Here is a 13816-nt window from a genome sequence, read left to right as displayed (position 1 = left end):
TGATTGATATCTATTAAATGAGCCCAAAAAAAAGGCCACAGGTGTTGTGGAAAGTTAGAGTCAGGAGTTTCGTTAAATCGAAAACATTTTTTTAATAATCATTATTAAAATAAATCATTTATCATCGATTAGTTGGGCTGCCCAAGTTACGGGTTAGCGTAATTGCGTAAAAGGCGGAGAGTACAGCTCAACCGGCAGCAGGAAAAAGTGTGCGTCACAAGTCATCCTAGGCACGGGAGCAGTTTATATTTAACGCAACAAAGAACTCGCAAGTTATGCAAAGCGGAGCTTGTGTGGTATGGAAGTACCACAATAATGCACAAGCACGTGTAAAGAAAACACACTGGTGTCAAGGCGAAACATCAGCACGTGAGCAAAAACCATATAATCCTCATCATGTGAAAATGCTAGAGTTTAATAAAGTGCTATCGTGTAATTGTTTGTTCATTATATTTAATTTACGCATGTATCATTGAATTATTATATAACATTTAATGAATTATGTATTCTAGATGCTTCACAACTGAAAAAAATTATTTTTCAAACAAAAATTGGCAAAGCAATGTGTTATGTATTGATTATTTAAGCATAGTTGTCAACTTGTCATCTGCAAAAAACAACACAAATGTTGATTTAAAAAAATTATTGCTTCACCTTTTATGCGCAATTACTTTTTATTTGATTTTTAACAGAAAGGAACAACCTAGCATGAGGGAATTCATTTAAAGGAGAAATCTCCTATGCACTTCGTAACAAGCAGCAACTATAAGCTTTAAAATGTCTAAATGAAAGATAGTTAAACTCACTATGGCCTTTGCATTTCTTAAATACACACATAAATACTCTGAATTAGGGTTTGATATAGTAATAATCAGCAAAACATAAAAAAAATTAATAAACATGATTAATCGATTAAAACGGAAAGATTAATCGTCCGATTAATCGAATAGCAAAATAATCGTTAGTTGGGGCCCTAGTTTCTTCCAGCATTTCTTACTCTCAAAATGTTCTGCTTGCTGTTGAACGCTGAACTGTATGTTCATGCTGAGCTCATCAAAACAAAGCGCTTTACCCTGATTGGTGGATTGCTGCGTGTTTGACAAGTTCAGTTTTAATCCGCTTATAAATGAAAAGGAACTGATTCTCGAAATGTAGTTGAGTAAAAAGGAAGATATTTGACTTTGAAATGTAGTGAAATGAAGTTTAAGTCTCGGCAAATAGAAATGCTTCAGTAAAGTACAAATATGTAAAAAAAGCTACGTGAATCACATTTACTGCACTTCTTTACTGTCCTAAAACCCAAGCGTTTTCTACAGCAGCTGCTCGATGTCCCTATACGGTTTCACTGTTCCGATAAGTCAATTCATACATCCTATCTATTACAAATGATTCACTGATGAAGTCACCGAGTCATGTATATTTGATGTGTAAGCAAATCTGCATGCTTTCTTCAAACCTTTGGTTACGGTGTTACTTTGTTTCCAGAAATGATGTCGATTGTAAAGAGCAACGCTCTAAAACTTTCAATCAGCACTTCTCAATTCTCAAATCATCTCATCCAACCCACTTCATCTGAGTCAGCTCTGGTTCCTTTTCATTACCCGATCGGCTCTTATAGAAGATGGTGTTTTCTCGAAACTGTGGAGGAATGGAGAAACGCGCCAGAGATGGAGGATGCATGTGGACAGTTATGGATGGCTGAAATGTGGCGCTTCGCTACTTTCGGCGAAAGCAATAAGAGGAGGCGCTGGAGCAAGTTTCTTCTAAAAGCATCCTGAACAGATGGCTGATCCTCATTAAATTCTACCAGTGTGTGCACAGCTTCGGGGAATTCTGTTCTGAATGGTGAGTGATTCACCGGGCCGAGCGTCCCCTGGACCGCTTCTTCGGGCCAGCGCAAGACAAAGGAGATCCCATAAGAACGTGCTGCCGCAGTCTTGTTCCCTCGCCCTCGCCGCCTGGGCTGATGGCAGTGCCCGATTGCGTGCGCTGACGGATGAGGGTGCGAGTCTATTGAAAGTGAGACTGAATGTTGATAAGAGTATCTTGAAAAGAATGAGCAGCTTTCTTCAGGGAGCTATTCTATATTCACGAAGCACAAGCAAAGGTCAGAGTCTGACAAACCAATCGCGGCTTTTTTTCCCCCCTCCTGCCCATGAATGACGCATCGGAAAAGTACGTCTGAACAGCAACGTCTGAATCTAAGATTTATGAGCATTGCAGTTTGTACGTGCTGGTTTAATGAATAATAATTAGCGCCGTACCGCGTTCGCGGCTAAAATCGAACAGGGTGGCGCGAAAAGGAAATTCTACGGAGAACGCATTGTTGATCTGGTTTCTGGTTTGAAGACTCCTAGCAGAACGTTTCAACCCCGGAGATAAGAACCCTTTGAGATGAAAAGCATTTGAACGAGCGGAAAAAGAAAGAGCACCACGCTACAGGTCAAAAAGGAAGGACGAGTCAAGTTCTTTGAGGTGCGCTGTGCTCTGTGAGCGTCCACATGCGAAGCATGTAGAGAACATGAAGCTCATATCGCCCTTGTTCTGACATTCCTAGCATTTTTCCTTTGAGCTACAAACGACTCTCTGGGTATAATTAGGCAAAAAAACGAAGTGGAAATTATTTAATATTAAGCTTCCCCTCAAAAATCTCCCTTGTGCACATGCTACAAGTTTTAATTTACTTGCTTGAGTGAAGATAAGATAAATAGAAATGTCTCGGGGTTGCCCGTTTCCCTTGATTCTTGCATCAGAAGGATTTTCAATGTGTAATGCCGTAAAAATAGCGTCTGTAATCGATAGTTAAGTTTGCTAGGATCTCGACTGGTTTCCACTTAAAGAATGGAAATAGCAAGCAGCCTGGGGGCAGGATGACAAGATGCTGTCTGAAGTCCATTAAAGGAAGAGACAGCGAATGAAGAGGATGCCAAGAAGGAAAACTATTTAATATGGTGGATACCATTGCACCATAGGTCCACTTTCGTTGAGAACAACACTAAAAGCCAAGCTTTCGTAGCTAGTCGTTACCTCTCTGTGACGTCCGACGGTCTAAAAGCAAGTATTACAGAGGGAGGAAAAAAAAGAACGCTCGGTCTGATGTTCAAGGATTTCGGCTCCGTCGAAACGATTTTGCATTATGCATCGAGTCAAAGCTGACCTTTATAGGATGGGCCAGAAAGGAACATTTCACAATGGAGTAGCCGGAAAAAAAATAGATTTTGAAAGCTGCACAGCCAGTAGCACTACGTTCATAGGAGAGCGTTGATTGTGGCCGTGTCTTAAAAAAAACGTAGTCTGGAAACACACCAATACCTGCGCTACTTCGTCAAGCGTATCTAAAAATAACTAGCACTTCTGTCGTGGTGGCGCACGGGTGAATAGGCCTTGGCGAAAAAGAAAGAACTAAAAAAAAAGGGGGCACTTAAATATACGGAAAGCAAAAACAAACCACCCGGGTAGAGTGGTGGGGCGAATGAGTCACGGCAAAACAAAAAAGAAATGGATTTCAGCTCATTGCTTTGTAGTCGCATACAAACAAAATAAATAAATAAATGCAGGCAGATAAATGGTACCTAATGGAGGCTGGCTGGGATGCAGCTCACGCCTTTCCTTTCTCCTCCGGCTCACATGGATGCATGATCTATGATGCTTTATTTCTAGGGGAGCTCTTGATTTATGTAGGCAATGGACACTACTCAGAGAAGCCCCAGCTCTCGCCCCGTAATGCTTTATGGCGGCTGGAAGTACCAGCTGGTGAAGCCTGAAAGCGAATCCTTCTCTCCTGCAACAAATATTCAACCAGTGACGTGTTTTCTCCTTGGGTGCAATTCAGTTATAGGGTTTTATTCATGGCGTGCTGTAGGTTTTTGCTTAGAGACGTGTTCTGTTTGCCAATTATTCAGTGTTCGATGGAAACATTAGACCGCTGTTATCGTGCTGCACACAATATTTCCATATATGTGTTCTGTAAATGAGAAAGATTTACATCAGGAGGTATGGTTCATTGCTTTATTGTCTATATAACAGTCATAGGAAATCATGAATATTACATTCTAGCCTCTATTTCTGGAAGCCCTAAGAGTTAATGCATTATAACTTTTGTTCTTTTTTTGTTTTCTCGCGAACGCAGCGTAACGAGTCGTTTTTTCCGTGATCGCGACGTAATTGTCTCGCCTTAACAAAAGTTGTTTTTCTGTTATATCACGGCTTTATTGTTTTCAAGATCCCGGCAGTTGTTTTCTCGTTATCGTGACTTGTTATGTATCAGTTTTCTCGTGATCTCAAAATCAAAACACGTTTTCTCACGCCATGATAGTATCGCGAGCAAATCTCGCGCCTTGTGAATGTTTCTGGTGTACAGTATATCATGGGAATAACAACAGTTGTTTTCTCGTTATTACGGTTTAGTTTTCTCGTGATCGCACTGTTAAAATTCTTATTCTCATGACGTAATTGTATTTCGGGAAAATGGAAATCATGGAGCTGGTGCCTGAAATCTTGATCGTACAGCAACAGAGAATGCGATCATCCGTAATGCTGCGATGATGCTGCCTCTAGAACGTGTCGAATCTTAATCCGAAGTACTGATCATGAAGAAACAATGTTTGTTATTCTGAAAATTAAGTCATGATAACAAGAAAACTACTTTTGCTAGGTCGAAATCGCGAGAAAACAACTTTTGTTATGGTGAGAAAATAATGTCCTGTGCATGGCCCCTTGGGACTTCTGTATCTATCTATAATTGATCACTGGGGGTAAAAATGTCAGAGTTGGAAAGTCATGATAATGAGAAAATATCTCGTTATTTCGAGATCGCGAGAAAACAACTTTTGCTATGCCGAGATCACGAGAAAATGAGGTCGTGATTACAAGAAGGCAAGAAAGCAAAATATATTGCTATGCATGCCCTCTTAGAACTTCTGTATCAATAATTGATCACGGGTTACAAATTCCAGATTTGGGAAGTCATGATAAGAAAACAAGTTTTGTTATGGTGAGAAAGTTATGTAGTGATCACGAGAAAACAACTTGTTATGTCGAGATCAATAGAAAATTAAGTCATGACCACGAGAAAAACAAGAAAGAAAAATATGTGTCTCTGTCTGTCTGTCTGTCTGTCTGTCTGTCTGTCTGTCTGTCTGTCTATCTATCTATCTATCTATCTATCTATCTATCTATCTATCTATCTATCTATCTATAATTGTTCACTGGGGTGAAAAATGTTAGATTTGGAATTATATAATAAACTGTGTGATCTTACCTGCTTTCTAACATTACGATTATGTAAATCATTTGTTGGTTTAAAAAAAAAAAAAAGAAAAAGAAAAGCGAGTTAAGTGTTTGTCAAACATTTGCATAGTGTAAAGGAACAAGCACTTGATCTGCAGGCATCACTCAGTAGTACTGATTATAAGAGCTGGGCTTTATCTCACTAATAGCCCTGTGCTGGTAATGAACCTGAGTATATTACACTCTGCAAAGCATTAAAAATAAATACCCCGAATATTTTTTTTATAAAATATTACAGTGAGTCCGATATGGCTGGAGATTGCTTCGTTTTTTTAAACAAGAAGCATAGCGTTACCTTTGGCATGGCCTCTCCCCAGGGTCACGAAGCCGGACGAGATGAAGTTGTGAAGGTCGTGTCCTCCGCCGCGGCCACTCTCCTTTGAATAGTGGCCACCTGAAATAAGGGAGTCGACAGTGAGAACCTACAAGGAGCGTATGCACTTTTAAATTAGTCAGCTTCCATTTAAACAGAAGCTGAATGCCATGCAAAATTCCCTTGGCACTCTGAGTTATAACTGGCCATAATTCAGACATGGTGTCACCTTAGCTATCAGAATCATGCAGGCATCCTGAAGTGGCATCTCTTCCCTGACATTACAAAGTAGTACAAAACTACTGTATGTTGATATTCTGATTATAACCTCAGATGTCATTTGGGAGCATAAACCCATCGGATTTATAATCCGATGCCGATTAATTGGTGTGTGGCAAAAGAAGAATGGGAAGTATTCTTGAATCAAGTATTCAATTGCATCATGGGATTGAGGACACATCAGTGATATTAGACAATTATTGATTCCATGGTCTGGAATGATAAAGAATGATAAAAATGATATTATTAGCACCGCTCAGGGCTAGAAAGGACGTGTGAAATGGAGCAAGGTGGAATATAAAGCGGACTGGTCTTGTCATAGATTGTTTTCGGAAGCTTCACTTTTCCAGCTTTTAAAAAACATTATGATCCGCAGTAACAATTGGACAAAGAAAAAGAAAAAAAAAACCCCAGCAAGAACAAACTGCCTTGTGCTGGTCCAGCCGAGCTTTGACACATCATATGTATAAAATAATTAAATGTGTGACAGGGTGGTTGAAACTGAACAAAGCCATCGTATCGAGCAGACACTAGGCCTTTAGAGCATCACCACAAGCAGCTGACGGGAGCAAGTGAGTGATCCAGTGAAGCGTTCGTTAGAAAGCGGCACTATGCGACGCTCTGGCTGTTCTATTAATCTCTGTAGGGGATTGTGAAAAATCAAGTTCAGCCTTCAGTAATGTCACAGGAACTTTGAAATGGCAACACCTTCAAGGTACTGTCAGTGCAAGTGTGTGCGTTTGATGCAACACATTGCCTGAGGTATGTCCTGAAGCGGGGGTCCGCTACGGCAGGTGTTAATGTCCTCATTTCTGGATGTGTGCGAGAGTTTTTCAGAGCCTCCAGAGAAAATCGAGAGAAAAACAGAGAAAAGAGATTGCGGCCTGCGCGATTTTCGTTTTAATTGCCGGAGAACAGGCTGTGATGTTAAAAAAGAAAAAAGAAAAAGCGAGAGGAGGAAAACGCATATCATTATAAAAGTGCCTAGTGGGCGAGCCTCTTGTTGAATGAATTAAAATCACTGTTTGAGTAGTAATGTTCACGCGTGTTTTTTAGCATAGGAGAGACCGTCACTGACATACTGACCTACGGCAATACAATCAATCTTTGGCGATCGTTTAAAGAGGATATTTTAAAGCAGCGTTCTGCTTTGTCAATTCATTTGTTTCCTTTATTAATTTGATGTCAATTAATCAATCTAATTAACCCTGTAGCAAGGACAAACTTTCGGTCGGTTTCAAGTCTGCAAGAATATGAAGGGCATCGGAAAGTAGTGCAAAAATGCAAATAATGCGTGTATAGAAAAGATTCATTCTTTAAATTTCGGAGGGATGAGATTGCATTGTCGTTTATTCCTCCCTCTGCCAGGGCATATATATATATATATATATATATGTGTATGGACTCACATTTCCCCGGAGCCTTTCAGTAAATCTACTGTCGGACAGAGTCTCAAGTGCAGGCACTCTCCTAGCTGACCTTCGGTGCCATGATGACAATACAAGGTCAGCAGGGACAACCAAGATCAGCATAACACACAACGAGAAGTCAGTCATTCGCACCACTGACTGGAGCTCGGAAAACAGGCGGAACCGAGCTTCGTTCCTAGTGTGGGATGGTGTAATGTGGGATTGCATAGTCTCCACCTAAGACTTCAGTCCTCAGTGACTAAATATGCAAACCATGGATTACATTATCTATTAAATACCATGCAGAAGACACATCAATTGGTAAATGTAAAATGCTCATGCCAGCATTGATCAGCATTGATAGCTGAACTGACAAAATGATTGCCATTATATGAAGCAAATGGTGTTGAACTGATGACGGCATGCAGTTTGAATCCGTCCCAAAATGATTTGCTCGAAATTGCATGTGCCTGAGTTTGGCTTGGGAAAATCAGCCGATGAATGAGGGGGTTAACGTGCCAGATGAATCTGCGTAAGTGCGTACGCGAAAGCACGTTAGCTTGTTTTCGACTGTTCTGCCGAATTATCCACTGACACCCGTCTGGCACCTCGACAACAGTGAAACTCCGGCGATATGCTTAACACAGCAGTCTAACACTGTGACTGATGCAGGCAAAAACCTAGACTGAGCTTCAATTTAAATAAATACAACGCTGCTTTCTATGTTCGCTCGGCTTTTTAAATACGTTTCGCACTCGTACTATCACACTGACATCATGCAAGAACGTTGCTTCACGTGACTACTTTCCCAGTTCATTCGAAAAGCCTGAAACAAACATGAGTGGTGTCCGGAATCTTACCGTGATTGGATTTGGACGTGTGAACAGGAGTGTAGTGGTTTTTGGAGCCTGTCCGCTGCGGAGTGTCGTCTTTGGATGAGCTGTTCATTGCCGCAAAGTTTTCACAGTCATACTGGGAGATGGGAATGGGTCCTTGCTGCCTCAAAATATCTGCTAGGGCTCTGTAAAAAAAAAAACGATTATACAGACAAATTGTAAACACAAATGACTTACGATTCCTCCGCTTGTGCGGTTTCACACAGTGCAACAATCCGTTATGCGAGTACACCGCACCTGGATTTAAGCAAACTGATCAGGCTCTATAAATGTAATCGATTTAAACATTGTAGCATACATGTATAGGTTGCATACTTGGAATAATTCAAGATTATTGATGTTTATTAGAAACACAGACAAACCCAATCTCTTTGTATGCCATTTGCTCCACTTCGCTCCATTAGCATAATGGAAATGTCAACACCGCACTTTCCAATTACACTCATATTCGCCCGTGTTTGTTTGTTGGCTCCGATTCGAATATTTGCACGAAAAGGATTCTGTACACCACAACTATTAGAACCTCCTTCACCTCTATTACCAGCTTACCTTCAAAATAAATTTGCATTGATTTTGCCTATTTTTTTTTCCATCTAAGTGCGATCACTTAAAGCGCAGACGTCACCATGGGCTGCAATGCAATATGGCGCAATATAAAGTGCGTTCCTTTCAATAAGATGTATGTTTACAGGAATCAGAGACCATCTATTGTGGATCTTTAAACCTTGCTTGATTCTGAGCAGGAAAAAAAAAAGGTGAGAAATATTCAATAATATATGTGACACCACCGTTTATCTGTCACACTGGATTTATTGAGTTCACTGATGGACACATTTTCATCATTAGTGCACCGTCATGCCTCTAATCCTGCCGCTGTGTCACACAGCAATAGGTTTATGATAGTTGGAAGATATGATTGGGGGGGAGAATACCACCTAATCAGCCTTTTTTTCCCGTTTTCATTTGCATATTATGAAATAGCGAAATAGTCTATTATCCAGTGAAGAATAATCCGATCTGAGATCATGTTCTCCTTCGTAAATGAATTGCGAGGCTTTATGATATACTCGGTCAGGGGCATGCCATTGTAAAAATCAGCTTTTATTGAACACTTCAAATGGAAAGTCGAATTGAAGTATAGTTAATGAGCTGTAAAGCCTCTCTCTCTCTCTCTTGACCGTATCCATAAGGCGTTTGACTAGAACTGATGACCACCAAGCATCATAACGCAGAATATCGTGCTCTGCTTGGGAATCTGGTCACGACCGGCTCATACCACATCTAATATTGCATGCAGGCAGTGATGTGAGGAAGAAGCACATCGACAGAAGAGGAAGACCACGGTTACGATTTAGTCCGAAACCTCCTATCTCTGAAGCCAGAAGCTTTTGGTGCTTAGAGATGATAAAAAACTGTATAGTCGAAAAAACCTACAGTATTCACTGTTTTTTTTAAGACCTCCCTACACATCATTTGTCGTTCCATAGAAAAACGACGAGGGCCTTAGAAATGTTCTGATTTTCTGATAAATTGAAGTTTCACAGTGCTCTTTTCATAGGTATGTGCCATTTGTTTATATTTTTTACGCTATTTAAGTGGGTCTGAAATATAAGAAAGTATGTTTTTTATTTTGCTTGTATGTAGGGATTGAATTCATTTATGCAAATAACTCATTTCTCTGTCGAATCCCACACTGAGAGTGAAAATTTCTAGTCAATTTGATCCATTATAATATTCCAATAAACCAAATATACTGTAGGATCATAAATCCTAAGCCATTTGTTCTCATTTCAAGCTGGGCATGTTACTTTATTGGTGAACGCTTTGATCGGCCAATAAAATAAGAAGTAATGATATCCATAAATAGGTTTTTATATTCATATAATAAGAAATGCAAATATTTAAATTCATGCAAATATTCTATGCAATGCAAATTCTCTATGAAATAGTGTTGCACTGAATGGTGCAGGTTTATTTGGGTTTTTACGCGCACTTCTGTATACAGTAGATTTGGTGAGGTGTTTAACGGTGTGTGTGTGTGTGTGTGTGTGTGTGTGTGTCCACAGTCCTCACCTGTGTATGTTCATTTCCTGAGGCGGCCTCGTGGCCTTGTCGTAGGCGACCTTCGCCGAGACGCCGAGCGCGATGACGAACGTGATGACGCCGCACGTGATGTACACCGCCGTGTTGGTCTGGTCGGCGCTCGGGTCGTAGGGCTCGCTGGTCGGCGCGGGCGACGGCGCCGCGGTTTTCACCCAGTCGGGCTTGTTGTAGTTCTTGCAGGTGCGCTGCTCCAGCCGGTTCCCGCGGAACTGGCAGCAGAAGCGCAGGTAGCAGGAGCCACAGCAGTAGCGGTGGTCCGTGTTGTTGCACTCGAACTCGCGGTCGAACTGGCCGCTCACGTCGTAGTAGCCCAGGCACGTGTCGTGGCTCTGTCCCGCCGCGGAAACGGGAACGGGAACGGGCGCGGGTGCGGGCGCGGGTGCGGTGCCGTTCAGCTCCTTGGGCTTGGCGGTGCGCCGCGGTGCCACTTTCGTGCGCTTTGCCGTCGACGTGCACAGCACACTCAACCCGTCCAGATAAATCAGAAGGAGCAGGATGGCCCAAGGAGCAGGATGGCCCATCCTTTTTTATTTTTTTTATAATTGTTGGTTGATTTCACCTTTCTTCACCGACTATTCGTGTCCTACACGGTCCCAAAGCTCCAGATTCCCTGCATCTCTCCTAAGAGTCTTGTAAGGACATTGCAGTCTACATGCATGCCGCCATCGGTGTAACTCGAATCGCGTGCTTCTTGATGGACACCGTAGAGACGCGCCAGGCTCCGAGATGAACCCACATCGCTCGTCCCGGCGTCTCCACGAGCGCGCGCTCTGAGCCGGCAAACTTTTACCTCCTGCTTGTCATCTTGCTCTGGCAACAAGCACACACACACACACACACACACACACACGCACTCGAACCGTTACTGGAGCGTCAGTGAAAGCAGAAAAAAAACGCATTGACATGTTGATCATGCGAGCAGGAGATGTACCTTCTGACGGAGTGCTTTGACGCGCATTTGCTGCGCGCACTCCTCCTCCGTGCCAAAGGCGCACCGTGGCCACGGCTCGGATTTGAACGCATTGTACTATTCATTACGATTAAAAAAGCACTTTTCCACGTGTGATCACTTTGTGATTTGGTATTCATTGGTGGTAGAGAGCGTTCTAGAGCGCACACGCGTAAAAGGGGGTTTGGGAAGCGATCGAGAGATCTATAGGACACTGGCTGCGTTCCAAATTGTAATCGAGTGTTCATTACTTGGTCCATTTGTGATCGCGTCCTTTAAATACATATGCAGTGCAGAAAGAGGCGGTTTGGCACGCAGCCCGTGTTTTGTTATTTAATATATAATATATATATATTAAAGCATAGGGGTATAAACAGGGTCTTACCTGCGCGGTGCGGTGGTCGCTGGGCTGCGCGGCTGCTGGCGGAGGAGCGCTGAGTGAGCGGGGGTCTCAGCAGCCTCGCGCCCTCCTGCCTTGCATCATTAAGAGCGCTGCTGACGTCACGGCACCGAGCGCCGTCGCCCGCCGCCGCTCTCGCGCCAACGTGTCAGTCTCCGCGCGCGCGAGCCCCGTCACGCACCGCTCACAGTCTTCTTCTCGCGCGTCGAAAAAAAAAAACCGTTCACGGACACGGAATGGCACGAGTTCATCCACTGTTTACTCAAACGCAGTGGTTTTTTTTTTTTTCCTCCTCACTCACTTACTCAACGCCCCCCTCCCCCCGCCCCCCTTCTGCCTTTCTATCTTTCTCTCACTCATTCCATCTCTCATTCCCTATCTCTCTCTCTCTCTCATCTTTCACACGTTCTTTTCCCGTCCCTCGTTCTCATCTTTCTGTCTTTTCCTTCGCTCTCACTTATCCCCTCTTTTCACCCATCCTTTCATCTCTCATTATTGTCTCTCTTTATCTCGCCCTCTCATTCCATCTTTCCGTCCTCATCTCTCTCTCTCTCATCTTTCACACGCTCTTTTCCTGCCCCTATTCTCATCTCTCATTTATTCCCTCCTTTTTACTTATCCTTCCATCACTCGTTTTCGTATCCTTTTATCTCCCCATATCTCTCCTATCCCTCTCTTTCTCTTTCCCGCTATCATTTCATCTCTCTTTCCCTCAGTCTCTCTTTCTTATCTTTCTGTCTTCCCCTTTCTGTCTGGCTCTCACTCATCCATTCTTTTCACTTATCTTTCCATCACTCATTCTTGTCTCCTTTTAATCTTTCCCTACCCCCTCTCTTTCTCATTTAATCTCTTATTCCCTCTTTCTCATCTTTCACACGCTCTTTTTCTGTCCCTCGTTCTCATCTTTCTGTCTTGTCCTCCTTCTATGTCCACCTCTCATCCCATCTTTTTTACTTATCCTTCCATCACTCATTTTAGTCTCCTTGTCATCTTTTCCATCTCTCTCTCTCTCTCTCTCTCTCTCTCTCTCTCTCTCTCTCTTTCATTTTTATTTTCCCTCTCTACCCAACCTTTCTTACTTATCTTACTGCATGTCAATTATCCTTCTTTCACTCTCTCCCTGTCCCCCTTTCCCTCACTGACTCATTCCATCTCTCATTCCTCTATCTCTTTCTCATCTTTCACATACTCTATTCCTGTCCCTCATTCTCATCATCCTTTCTTTTCCTTTCTCTCTGCCTGGCTTTAATCCCTTCTTTTCACTTATCCTTCCATCTCACATTTATACCATATTTCCCTATCTCTCTTACCCTTTCTTGCTTTTTTTTATCATTCCCTGTCTGTCATCTTTTCCAATCTCTCTCTTTCATCCCTCTCTCCTCTTCATTTCTCTCTCTCCTCACCATTTCCAAATCTCTCATGCCACTGTTTCTTATCTCCTCCAGTCCCTCATCTCATTTCTCAGTCCTTTCTTTTCATCCCTTGCTCCATCATTCTCACTTGTGCTTTTCTATCCTCCTCTCTTTTAATTCCTTCTTTTTTCCCCCTCCCTATCTCCTCTTTGTTTCTTCTCTTTCATTCTCCACCCATTTCATCGATTTTCCATGCCCGAAGACGTTTGGCAGGTCGAGATGCTCGGCTGTCAGAAGCAGTCACTCTCATCGCGCCGATGGAAGAGGCTTCGGCTGACAGGACGTCTCGGGTTTGAAATCGTGCGCTCGTGAAGCTCCAGCCGTGCCTGCTCCATCTGCAGTTCCCTCTCGGAGCCTCACGTATAATCATACTATACGCAGAAGCTCCATTGGCTACAGCTGGTTCTCACAAACACACATAACGCACACACCATAAACCATAAAGCACGCGTTTTTATTGTTTAAATGCTACCTTCAATCTTGAGAGATGATGAGGCGTGCTGCTGCATTAGCCTACAGAGAGAGATCCAGGCCCAGATGTTGTGAAAAGTAGAAATTAATTAAAAGGGGAAGACCTACTGTACCTCAACATGAGAGATCTCCTTGCTGGCAGTGGCTGATGCTAACGTCTTGCTTCATAGAAAGTCCTTTTGCACACATCACCTTACATTCATACTGGTTTTTACTGGTCATTCCATTACATACAATTTGTCTTTCCCTTTTTGCATCTCTAAACATATCTGCACTGTTTTGAATTCCTGCTTTT

General features: G+C 42.5%; 1 protein-coding gene across 6 annotated transcripts in view; it reads right to left on the bottom strand.

The window, feature by feature from the left end:
• LOC124389396 (protein shisa-6) overlaps positions 1 to 11926 on the bottom strand; it is a 61443-nt gene extending 49517 nt beyond the window's left edge. For 3 of the 6 annotated variants that reach the window (XM_046854826.1, XM_046854827.1, XM_046854828.1), the window contains exons 1-4: positions 11624 to 11926; positions 10260 to 11099; positions 8151 to 8311; positions 5585 to 5683 (exon numbers count right to left, since the gene is read on the bottom strand). In XM_046854826.1, coding sequence (XP_046710782.1) covers positions 5585 to 5683; positions 8151 to 8311; positions 10260 to 10810 — 811 coding nt within the window. In that variant the 5' untranslated portion in view covers positions 10811 to 11099; positions 11624 to 11926. Of the gene's footprint in view, positions 1 to 5584; positions 5684 to 8150; positions 8312 to 10259; positions 11367 to 11623 lie in introns of those variants that run through there. The other 3 variants (XM_046854823.1, XM_046854825.1, XM_046854824.1) reach the window with 2 other exon arrangements.
• Between the last annotated feature and the right edge of the window lie 1890 nt (positions 11927 to 13816).

Source organism: Silurus meridionalis, chromosome 7 (genome assembly GCF_014805685.1).
Source record: "Silurus meridionalis isolate SWU-2019-XX chromosome 7, ASM1480568v1, whole genome shotgun sequence".
Taxonomy (NCBI): domain Eukaryota; kingdom Metazoa; phylum Chordata; class Actinopteri; order Siluriformes; family Siluridae; genus Silurus; species Silurus meridionalis.
Note: the sequence above shows the minus strand (reverse complement) of the source record. Positions and strands in the feature narration are given on the sequence as shown.